General features: G+C 37.1%; 1 protein-coding gene across 1 annotated transcript in view; it reads left to right on the top strand.

Annotated features, from left to right (window-relative positions):
* RELCH (RAB11 binding and LisH domain, coiled-coil and HEAT repeat containing) overlaps nucleotides 1-12,645 on the top strand; it is a gene marked incomplete at its 5' end in the record, with an annotated part of 72,731 nt that overhangs the window by 8,911 nt on the left and 51,175 nt on the right. Inside the window, one exon of the mRNA XM_010708466.3 lies at nucleotides 6,765-6,854. Coding sequence (XP_010706768.1) covers nucleotides 6,765-6,854 — 90 coding nt within the window. The remainder of the gene's footprint in view (nucleotides 1-6,764; nucleotides 6,855-12,645) is intronic.

Genomic DNA, 12,645 nt, shown 5'->3' with positions numbered 1-12,645 from the left:
TTTTTGAGATGGAAGAAGCAGAGTGTTTTTCCAGTGTCTTTGACTTGCAAACCCCCGAGAAACAAGCAAACAACAACAGGAAAAAAATATCTTTGCTCTCCTTATCGCCTAATTTTTCTTGGGGTGCGGAGATTGACCTCAGAGGTTCCTCCGTGCAAGGAAAGTTGGATGTACATGATGGGAGGAGGGAGAGCTTACTCAGAACAATAGCACAACTCATCTGGATAAGCTCTTAAAATTGCCAAGAATCACACCCTTACTAACCTCAAAGCATGCCTTGATAATAGTCTGTGGGTTGTAGGTTAAAATTCACTACAGTAAGGAGTATTTTTATTTCTTTAGCTTTTTGTTTCTTGTGCATCTGAGAATATCTTATATTGGATTTTTTTTCTTGAATCTCTCAAATGCAGCTGTCATTGCATAGTTTTGTCATCTCTAATTCCCAACGGCTTGCTTTGTATGACAGTTAAATCTGGAGTCTCACTTACTGTTGTATTTTGTATTATTTTAAGGTGAAGCATGCCTGTTCATTGAATAATCATATTTTTTTAATTCATAAGAATATCAAACATGACCAATTCCCTATTATACCTTTTTTTTTTTTTCTGCAAAGCTTATTTTCTATCATCAGTTCAAGAATGAAGAGTAACTTTTTAATCCATAGCTGCAGAGAAGTACAACTTAAGAAGTTCTAATGTCGAAGAGGGCCTTGTTAAGCTTGAAATCCTAGGTCATTAAAATTTAATTTAGTGATGAGAGTTTGTTGTCAAATAAATTACTTCTGGTAGATCAGGTTGCTTGTACAATACTTCTAATACCGATGTTGGAGCACTTCAACCTTCTCTGAAGTAAAAGATAAATATGTCAGCGGTTTTGGATACAAAGCTTCTGGAGCTCTGCATGCCTAAATATTCAGAATTCTCTATATAAATATTTTCTGGTGTCCAATAAAATTAACATTATTCCATAATGTTTTTTCAGGTCTGGTGTGTTTCTAGGCTGTATTCCTGCTTAGTAAGGCTACAATAAATGACAAGTAAAACTCTACTAACTAGCGACATGTAATGTCTTCCAGGATTGTTGTTTTCTATTTCTTTGTATGTGTGGAAAGTAGTGGATCTCTGTTCCTTCTTCTCCAAATAATGTGTGAGGGTGGATTTCTGAAGAGCCTATATGATGGTTTCCTAACAGCATGATAGGCTGAAGTTTTTAGCCAAACTAATGGGCTTGGGACTTCTAGTGTCTCCAAAAAAGTTTGTCTTCCTATGCTGTCTTCTTACAACTGTTTCTTTCTACATAAAAACACATAATACACTTACAACCTGTCTAAAATGGAAATAATTTGATCCTAGTATGCTGAATATTCAGTAAAGAGCCACCTTCGGACTTTATTGGGAAGTATTTTTTGTGTTGCCTCTTGTTCCACCTGATGCTGATCAAAATAGAATTGCTGGCAGCCAATTATTACTCTGATTGGTTTAAAATGTGATAAGTCTTGTTTCAGGTTACAGATGCTTTCCAGTTCAGGTGAATGCTTACAAGTAGAGATGCCAAGTGGATTGGTCTTTTACGTGTGTATCAACCCTTATTCTTGAATTTCAAGAGGAAAGTTCTTGGTCTTCATACACACTGTTTAGGCTTGTTAGGTTTGCTAACGAACCTAAGATACTTCCAAAGTACCTTAGTACTGTATTAGTACACAGTGATATGGCTTCTTATCATCATAGGGAAAAGATGACAACTTTCTAGCTGCTCTACCGACTAGTTATTTTTAAATTAATTTAGGTGCTTGCAAAGTAAATGCAGATAGCTTCTAAATTATTTATTGTTTTTTGTTTCTTTAGCCTTTTTGATGATATAGTTTGTTTTTAAGTGGTTTAAGAAATACTTCTACACAAGTGCCTTATTAAATACTCTTTGTGTAAGACAGCAATTTATTCCTGCTTAATTCATGTACTTTAAAACTGTGGTTAGTGTGGTCCTTGTTGGAATCCCTTTAGATAAACAGGTGGAAATAAACTGTTTTAACCATCAGAATGAATGAAACTTAATCTTTTTGGGGTGCTTGAAACCAGATGAGGTGGTTGCAACTAGATGGTATTTAATGTCCCTTCCTACTCCACCCATTGTATGATTCTGTATGATTTCCTTGTTATGTATGTCACTGGAAGGCACTGACCCTTCTTGAGTTTTGGAGTTTTCTTGTTTGTTTGTTTCCTTAACATTTTCCTCCTTTAGAAAGTTATACTCACCTTGCAGTGAAAGGAGGAAGTGAATGTGCCTGGGGAGCAGAAGCTATCCTGTGGAATCTGCCTGCATCACAAGTAACAACTCTGGGAATAAAAAGGGAATCAAAGTTATTTTCCTCTGGAATGAGGCAGTATCTCAACAAATAAATCAATGAGAAAAATGTGATGATGGACCTGAGTTTAAACTTCACAAATGAAATTAGAGTAGTTGCATTTTTCCAAAAAAAAAATGGATTGAAGAACACTTCTTAATTTTGATCAAGTGTCATTTGTGTGATTCTTAGCTTTCCGACCTTTCTTAATCCCTTTCCAAATGGCTCAGACTTGCCCAGACTCTGTGTTACAATCCCAATCTATTTCATGGCATTTCACTACAGAAGATCTAAAAAATCAAACCCTATCTTGCTTACTTGCAGACCTTTGGCTTTCTCTTGCCACCTTGCAGTGTTGCACTTCATGGAGTTTTTCATACCTGCTTGTCAACGCTTATTGCACTGTTGTGACGTTCTGAAACATGGAACTGACAATACCTTTTTTTACTGATCACTTATAAGGAATTACTGACTAAAAAGAAAGGTGTTTCAATTCAGAACACCAGAGAAACAAGTAGAAAATCTGCACATAAACTGCTAGTAAGAATGTGCATACTATAAGAGCAGGATGGTTTCCTACTACTGTGTCACTTCAGTTTTTGTTAAAGCAGAAGCAGAGTTCAGCCACAGCATGCTTTCTCCCTGCAGGGTTCTGCCTTTATTATCCTTGTCAAATAACATAAGCCTAAGATTTTTCTTTCTTATTAAAAAGACATTATCTAAAGAAATACACATTGTTCACTGCAAAATTAGAGCTTCATTTTCTTATCAGCTCAGAAAGTAGTTCTTATTGGAGCTGCACGCGCTGAGCAGAGCTCTCCTTATCCTATTTCTTCTCCTTCCAACAGCCCTATTAGTTTTCTTAGTGAGTGAAGCCATGTGTGGCCTGCAAGGAAGTGCTGTTTTCAGCCTCTGTTTCTTCCTTTATAGAAGTACGCACCTTGAGGCTATAGAATGTTATTCCATAATTTTCTGGGGGCTGCTGTTAGTCTTTGGAGAAAAGCCATCCACTGATGGCTGCCTGCAAAGAAAGTGGGAGGAAGTGAGACAACAGTTTCTTGCACCGTTGCCTTTCCTGTAGGTGAAGCAGTGGGGCAGGCATGCTGTTGTTTAGCTTTGGGCAGCCTCCAGCACGTGTGTGCTTTGCTGTTGATACCATATGCTGCATGCTTGTCAGCCCTCACCTTTCTGGGCACCATTTTCAGTTAGCTGTCTCCTTCCACTTTGTTATCCCAGGTGATCTCGCAGGCTGATTCCCTCAGCCTCTATCCAAAATCCCTCTCTGCTGTTCAGACCTACTGTTTACATTTGTTTGGACTTCGTTCTGTTTCTTCAGCAGTTTCAACATGTGAAATAACTCCAAAATTCATCTCATAGTACTAGGAAGACAGAAGTCACTGGTGCTGCTGTGGCACTGGATGGGAGGAGGGGGTCCTTTTGCTGCCTACTTTCCCCTTGGCTCGGTAGTATCAGTGCCCGGGCAGAAGCTGCCAGTATAGCTGGGGTTCGTGTGGCACTGGTTGCTTTGCAGTGTGAGCACAAGAAGAGGGAGTTGCCAGTTGGGCCTCGCCTCACCTGGCTGTAGTGGGAGCCCATCTTTCCAGAGGGTGGAAACAGGTTACCTGCTGCCTGAAGCACCTTCACTGAGGAGCTGTGGCCCAGCAGAGCGCTGGTGATTAAGCTTTCTCTATAGCTGGTACTTGGCAGGGCCCTTAACCTCAGCAGAGATGACTTGCTGATGCCTGTGTAGCCAGTTTGGCCAGGAGGTGTCTCAGCCCAAGTGCTTCAGCCCTGGTGACCTCTCACCAATGTAGGAGGAACTGGTGTAAGAGCCACACCAGGTTATTGTAAAGGTGGTGTACTGTAGCAAAGTGGTAATAAAAACCTTGTTACGTTGTTCAAGCTAAGCATTTAGCTTGAGTTGTGTTCCAGAAGTTGGAATTTCACAGAATCACAGAATGGCCCGGGTTGGAAGGGACCTCAGGAATCATCAACCCCCCTGCCACATGCGTGGCCACCAACCTCTCCATTTAATACCAGACCAGGCTCCCCAGGGCCCCATCCAACCTGGCCTTGAATACCGCCAGGGACGAGGCATCCACAACCTCTCTGGGCAGCCAGTTCCAGCACCTCACCACTGCCTATATTTTCCTACATCCGCATTGTGTATCGCTTTGAGAGACATTGAACTGAGAAGCTGGTGTTCAGTCTGTGTGCGTATGCTGCTATGGTGCTTTTCCTTCAGCATTTGCTTGGTTGTGCTACACCTTTCTCAGTCTAAAGTCAGGTTCCACCACGGTGATAGATAAAAAGGTGGTTTTCATTGCAAATCTTAAATTCAGATGGATTCCGTTAGCTCCACGTTGTTGAAGCACACAGACCAACTTTAATTTACCTGTTTGAGAAGTAAGTTATGTATGGGGGAGTTGTACGTACCAACCCGTATGTAAGGAGAGCTTCAGATGTTTCTGTTATTGTCTATACTCAGATGGTGAGGGGGAGTTTAAATGATGAATGTACAAATTTCAAACTTAGAAATTGTCGGTGTGGACATAGGTGTGGTGTTTAAGGCTCTTTCTGGATGTTAAAATCATCAAAATACATGGTTGTTAAGGTTTTTTTTGTTTCTGTAAGGACCTTTTATCATGTAAGAGTGGTGCACATTTGCTGGCTGGGAATTGTTGGATTTAGAGCTGCTGGATTCTGTTGTGTACATCTTGATACAGACTTAGATTGAAAGACAATTTTTTCTCTTAATTTCCGGTTGCTGTTTTGGCAAACAGGTTTGTGTTTCATTGCTGGGTTTCTTTTTTGGACTTTGGGATGGAAAATGTATTTGCATGTACAGCTTTGGATGAGCTGTTAATTGTTATGTGGTTGGCTACCTGAAAGTTTGGCAGTTGTTTCTCTGATGCCTAAGAGGAGTAGAAAATTATGTTGTCCATTTGCCACAATAATGGTATACGTAAGACTGGGTCACCTCTCTCAAATACCATTTTTGTCATTGAAATCTTTATTTATATGCTGTTTCTTTGTTTAACTTGAGCCTTGAGTTCAATTTTGTCTAAGAACCTACAGTCTCAAATGAAATGAATTGGAACAGTACTTACTGAACAGCATTAGGCATTCTGAAATATCAGATCTGAAGACTTTCATGCCATGCATTCAAAAATCATGTTTTCTTTTGAACTTAATCACTTCTAACTGTGATGTGTGTGTGTGTATGTGTGTGTATATATCTACACATTTGTCAGGCACATCAGTTTGGTGCTGTACAATTCTACTTGAGCTAGGAAACTTGTTTTCCTATGTAAAGGTTTGCAAGTAAGCAGAACAGTGTGTATCCAAATGTTCTGATTTCCTTTTGGTGTTGGTTTGTGTACAGAGGGTGCCACAAGACCTTACGTGTCAGTGTAAGGCTTAAATGTGCGAAGAAACCCCAAACATTAATAGATTCTTTAAGTTTTGACACAATATAAGATAACTTCTTTTTCATTTTAAATGTTTTCCATAGTGTTAGTCATGACAGAATGTGACTGACGGGTGATGAAATTGCTTCTATTCCTGCTGGCAGTTGCTTTTTTTTTTTTTTTTTTTGACAGCCAACTGGAATTTGTTCTTTGTTAAAGTGACAACAGTTCTAATGTAATTAAAATTATTTCAGGAGAGGTACATAGAGATTAATTTTGAAAGGAGGGGTGCGATACAATGTACTTGATACAATGGAACGTGCAAATTATGAATGTATTCTACTGATTTTGGGTTCTGTTGCTATTTGAGCAATTCTGCATATTTTTTCTAATGAAAGAAGGGGGAGATCAAAAGAAAAAGGTAGAGGCAAGATCAAAGCATTTTGCTGGTTACTGAATTTCTTGATTTAAAAATTAAATTCTAGAGCATGAATATTAAAACTGCAGTACTATGAACTGTGCTGGTCTTGCTTTATTTTTGCTATAACACAGTCCTTGGTTAATGTTCTATTAAGTGGGTATGTACTGAATTTAACAGATAGAGTTGAGTGTTAATACAGCATTTGGCTGTGCTAATGTGTTTTAAAATACTAAAAAAGGGAAGAGAACTGCTTGCAACTTGTTACAGAGCAGTTTGAATCTATTTATTTCTTACTGTTTACTCAGTTACATCCAAGCAAAGTCTCTAGCCCTTGTGGAAAGGGGAAGGAGCTACTGTATGCTGCTCCTGCTGTATTGTGGCAAGGGCAGAAATGCTGTCTTTTACAAGCGGAAAAGGGAAATGTGTTTGTCTAGAGACAGACTTTATGGAAAATGTCATGAAATTCCAGTCTTGCAGCACAGTTCACCTTTTACTAATAGTTTTTGAAATGAGATGTTTTGCCTTGTTAAAGCAGTCAACTCTTCAAGACTTAAGTTGTTTTTCGGTTTTTGATTCTTCCTTCTCTCTCAAGATCGCGCTGGAAGCATCAGTACTCTTGATTCCTTAGATTTTGCAAGATACTCCGACGACGGCAATAGGGAAGCGGACGAAAGAGTGGCGGGTAAGTTTGTATGATTTAGGAATCACAGATTGCCAACTTTACCATGTGGCACGTTGTTTTTAGCAGCAACATATTTAAATATTCCCAAAGTTGCCGAGACTTCACTGCGATGGTTTACCTAGTCACTTAATGGTAGATTAGATTTCAGATGTTGTACTGTAATGACTGTAAATATTCAGGCAGGTGTGCTTCTATATGACTTAAGTAAGGAATATACTTGAAAACTAGGATCAATCAGGCAATGGAGCAATATGTTGATATTGCCTATTGGCTGCTAGCATACAGTTGAAACACTTCTTAAATCACTCTGTGTAGCAGTCTGTGGCCACTGCGTAGGTAGCAGCTTTCTGATGTGAAGATTTGCAGTGAAACATCTGGTTAAACACAGCTTATGTGTAGATCAAATATGCGTTGCCAAACCCGTAGTGAATTTTGGATTCTGTCAGTTCCACAAGTCATCTTTGCTACAGATCTTAACTGTAGCACTTTTCTGCCCATTTGATTTCTAGATTGTATAAGATATTTTCTTGTGATAGGACTTCTTGCTTCTTGTAGTTCTCGATTAAGAATCTTGGGAATTTTTAATTTCAGGATTTTCAGTTACCTCACAAAAAGAAGAGATTGCCTATATTTCATGTTTGAAATTATTATTATAATCTTCTGTGCACGTGAGCCATGTTGCTATAATCCAGCTTTTTTCTTGAGTTTAGTTGTTTAGCTATTCACAGCTTCTCTAGAGAAAAGCATAAAATCTCGGTAAAATTTGCTGCTCAGTTTATTTCCAGTGAAATAGTTCCACTCAGTTCATAAGCACTTGGAATTTGTCCATGCTGTGACCTTTTTTCACATTGTTTATCTTTATGAAGCCTGAAGTGATGGAAGCTGTCTTGTTTCTGCTCCATACTGTTATCTGCTTCAAATCCCTGTGCTTCATCATGGTGAAATCCATGAACGTGAAGCATATTCAGATACTTTGATATTCTGGCCTGTAACTGTAGGTAATGATTTTTCTTTTATTTATATGAAAACTGCTAGGTTTTCTAAACAGTGTGTTTAAGGAATGCAGATATTTCTGTATCATGTTCTGGAATACAATGCAAAAGCAAACAATTTCTAGTTTTTAAATTTTCATCGTCTTGACAGATTTTTTTCTATATCTAGGCAATCTTTCTTGACAACACTATTATTGAGAGAGCTAGTTTGATCTTAGCTTGGAGCTGTGTTTTCTGGTTGAATTGGATTACAGAAAGTAAGAACTGAACAGAAGTGACATTTAGCAGAACCATTCATCTTCTGGCGGAACATTAATGACAAAATATTGATTGTTTACGGTATGAAATCAATGCATCCTAAAATGAAATACTAAGTGTAATGAATTGTTTCCTAGAACAAAGATTTTGGAAGACTACAGTATAGTAATTGACTGTCGTCATGTAATAGATAAGTAAATTATTTGTCAGAATATTTAAATTACATGCTTGTGTTCTTTAGAGAGGTTTTTCCATGAGTTCCTAGAAGTGATGTAAGAATCAAAGCAAGACTAGATACGATTTCTGGTTACTTGTAAAGTCATAAGTTTTCCAAAACATCATATTTCTAGTTCAGTTGTAATTGCTTGAAATATCTTGCATCAATTCTGTATCAAAACATCTATCCAAGCAGTAAACTATCTCATGGAAGTCCATTCAGAAACTGCAGAGTTTTCAATGTGCACACAAAAAACATTTCACAGTAGAGATTGCAAAGCCTTTATATGCGCAGCTCCTTCTTTGAACAAAAACTGGCTATTAGCTTCTACTTTTAAAGTCAACCTTACCTGCAAATGTGCTTTCAAATGTAAGTCTACCTTGCTTCTTACCATAGGTTTTTTTTCTCAGCAAAGAGCATTGACGAGTAGGCGTTAAAGCTGTAATCTATTGCAAGAGCTGCGGGCTGCAGTCTGATAGTCACATATTCTTTTGATAACTCTCAAAGTTAGATTATAATAGTTTCTTTTTTTAAAATACATTTCTCACACTATTATCTTTGGGTTGTTTTTTTTAACCATTTGTACAGAATCCATTATTTCTATTATCTGTTTCCTAGCAAATGTCAAATGAAGGATAAAAAAATAAATGCGTATCAGTCATTAATGAATCCTGAGTCAGAAGTGCTTTTAAAATGAAGTTATTATGTATCCAGTTACAAATACTTTTTTTACATTGGGAAAGCCAAATGAAAAAAATGTCCATGTGGACCATCCAAAGCCATCATGTTTTGCTTTTATGGATGGTGTTAGAGTTGGCTGCCAGATTTCCCTTTTTCCCAGTCCAAAAAACGTTGGAAATAAATGGAAGGATTATTGTTTGAAGTAGATTTCAGTATTTCAGTTCTGTTGGTCCAGCTCATTCCATTTGACATTAAAAAGCCTAGAAGTAAAAGTGTTTTGAAGAGTTGGCATGAACTTGTCATTTGGGAAATCTGATCAAAGGACGTTAAGTGACTCTCATTTGTAATACTGTCATCAGCATGTCTGAACAGATATAATTCACAGAAGCCAGCCAAGATATGGATAAATATCACAGAATTAATTGTAGTAGAAAACATCTATTTTCTTCCTCATCTACCTGACATCTACCTGATCTTACTATGGATGTAGAGCGCCATGTAACAAACTGGATAAAAAAATTCATAATCCACAAAGTTTTAATAACAGCAACAACAACAAAAAAGCATCATTGGTGCTTACAATGCACTAGATGAAACAACTTGTTCTGTAAGACTATTAAGTGCTGAACCAGTTGGTACTAAGATAAGGTCAGTACTGAAGGATTTATGAGGCTTAGGGAACCTTCTCCAAATACTTGTTTTCATGAGAATGGAAAAGCTACTTGAAGTCATATACCTGCAGTATTCAGTGTAAATAGGTCATCTGACATTCAATCTAAGAACTGAATCTTCTGCCACGTCTTAAATTGACTGTGCAGGTATGTTTGTGACCTAAAAACTCTTCGTATTTTAAAATATTTAGCATTGCCAACCTATCATTGTCATCTAGTGTTCTGAGAATCTGCTCATTTTAGAAATGTGATACTGTTCTTTCAGTGATAATAAAATTAATTATTGTCACGTAAGTAGAAATACATGCTGAAAATGTTTACTTTTCAACTTATTTGCCTTTGACCAACAAGAGTGCTGTTCATGTGCATCTCATTGGTCAGTATCCCAAACCACAAGTTGTTCCTTATACCTAACTTCTTGATCTATGGTTCAACAGCTTCTGAAATCATTAAAAAATATGGCTGAATAGAATGAGATCCTTGAAAAAGCCTCATTTTAAAATTTCTGAGCTGTGCAGATGAGCTTCCCATTTCATCTATGCACTTCTTTTTTAAGGTGCGTTTGAGTAGTTGCATAAAAACAGAAGTTCTGAATTGTTCTAATCCTTAGTTGCCTTCTTGAAAGACTCAAGTCTTTTAAATAAGGCTAAGTAAATTTTTTTCCCCGCAGATGGTAGGTGTAATGATTTGAGTTCTTTAAAGAGAAAAAGCAAGAGAATCCCTTAAATTCAGAATGCACTCTTCTTGCTGGAAGATTACACAACGATATAGCTCCTAACTCTGCTCTGTGCCTTCCTAATAGAGAATTAGCTTAATTCTTTACTTTCCTAGCTGTCTGTCAAAAAACTCTTCTGTACGCCATGCTCAGGGAGTTTAGCACCATTCACTAAGTACTATAATGCATTATATATGGTACGAATTCAGTCAAGCATTAAGTTAATATTCAGCTGACTTTATCAATGTTATTGAAAGGTTAAACTTTCTAAGGTAGGTAAACATTAGGAGAAGGAGGGGAGGGAGGAGAGAGAGACCAGGTCATTTCTTTTAAAAGCCAGTGGTTGGCAAATGGTTACAAAGAAAGTCAGATCATTAACAAATGGGGATTTCGGTGTTGGTTTCATTGGTGTACGCCTTGTGTTAAAAATCTTTGTGTATTTTGGCAAAACATTGCGTTTCAGCGTAGTTTCTAAAATAAAGAACTTCTAATCATAATACAGAACTCTATTAAAATTGCACTGTAAGTATTTGGAAAAATTTACTGAAACCTAGGAACAAACTTCTTCAAATAAAAGCTAAATTTGTGTCTTCCAGATGCACTATGGTTTGTATAGTGACAATTACAATGTTGACATTCCTAAGGCAAGAAACAAGGTACAATTATGAGTTTACTGTTTGTAGCAGAATTATTGTGGCTGTTGTGACAGGCTGTGAAGTGAGTTCTTCACAGGTATGGTACGTTCAGAATCTTCCACTGTATACAGAGAAACATGCAGCAGAGTAATCTTCTTAAAAGGTTGACTGGGTGAAGTCCTAATGGCTTCTAAGAATTTTCAGCACTATCAGAGTTTACTAAAAAAGTAATTCATGCCGTCTGACATGGGTTTGTCTGACATGATTTTTTTTTTGGCTTTCTATACCTTCAGTCATGTTTTATTCCTCTTTTTCTTGATGAGATACCTGAGTTTTTCAAGTTTTCTAGTTTATGTTGGTTTTCTAACTTTTTTGTTGTTGTTTTAAATTTCTATCATTCTAGTGCAGGGCACTCCTGATCTGCAACTGTTCTGGACACTGATAATATTTTCAGAGAATAAAATGTTAAGACTCATTTCCATCAGAAAAATTAGTCGATTTGAATTCATTACAATTTGCAAAAACTAAAAAACAAGCAGCTTTCAACTTAGAATCTTAACTGTGAATGCAAGGAAGCCATAAAATGATCAGATGCTTCGCTACAAGAGCATTTTCTAACTTTGTTGCACAGAAGTATTTGCAGATCAGCATTGCTGAATACTAGAGATTTTGCATATTTTATTCATCATATCCTCAGTTGTGCTTTTACATCGCTGCAGTAAAATTCTGTGCATCAAACAAGTTCCTTTCATGTAGCAAATGTGGTGTACTGTAGTTACTCCTTCAGTTTTTATGGAAAAATGCAAACTGAGTGAATCTTTTTTTCCATGCATGCTATTGATCAAAAAGTTCTTAATCAGGTGTTCCAAAAAGGAAACCAGTTTTTATAGCCTTCAGTAGCATTTCTTACAGATAAGCCAATTCAGTACTTCTGCACTGTGCTGTCCTCTGCAAATATTTCAGAATGCCATGTTAAGTTGTTTCCAGGCAATGATTAAAAGTCTTATTAATATATTCGTATTAAAAACAACTACAATATTTTTAGCTTTGCTTTGGAGTCAAAATTAAGTAAATGCTAGGCATCCACTTCAGTTATGCAAACGTTTTGGTATGGTAGCTGCTTTATGCTTCTCTCATCTAGTTCATTACAAAGCTCATTCTTTACGGTAGCTGTAAATGGCTATTAAGATACTTACTGTATGTTTTGCAAAGTACAAGATGTTAAAATTTGACATCACAGTATATACATGTGGCTTAAAATTAAAATATGTGAAATTCCAGTGCAAGCAAAGCACTCCTGGCTCTTTCAGAGAAAATAACAGAACGTGAGAAACTCACAACCAGTGGTAGGGGTGAGAGCAGGTGGAAGTGTCACCTAGAATTTTGTGTTTTGAAATCTCTAAAACTTACACTAGATGGTTAAAAATGTTTTATCCCCAAGACTCACTGGAATCTTTTAAGGATAATGGAGCAAAGATATTCTTCTTGCGAGCTTCTCTGTAAGCACTGAGGGAGCTGCAGATTTTGCTTCTTTTTTATTTTGCATCTCTTAGATGTATTCAACATCTAAGTCTCAATTACTTCTAGGATATTCCTAAAAACATGAAGTAAAGCAAAAAAAA

Source organism: Meleagris gallopavo, chromosome 3 (genome assembly GCF_000146605.3).
Source record: "Meleagris gallopavo isolate NT-WF06-2002-E0010 breed Aviagen turkey brand Nicholas breeding stock chromosome 3, Turkey_5.1, whole genome shotgun sequence".
Lineage (NCBI taxonomy): Eukaryota > Metazoa > Chordata > Aves > Galliformes > Phasianidae > Meleagris > Meleagris gallopavo.
The sequence above is the reverse complement of the archived record's forward strand: the minus strand, read 5'-3'. Positions and strand labels throughout refer to the sequence as shown.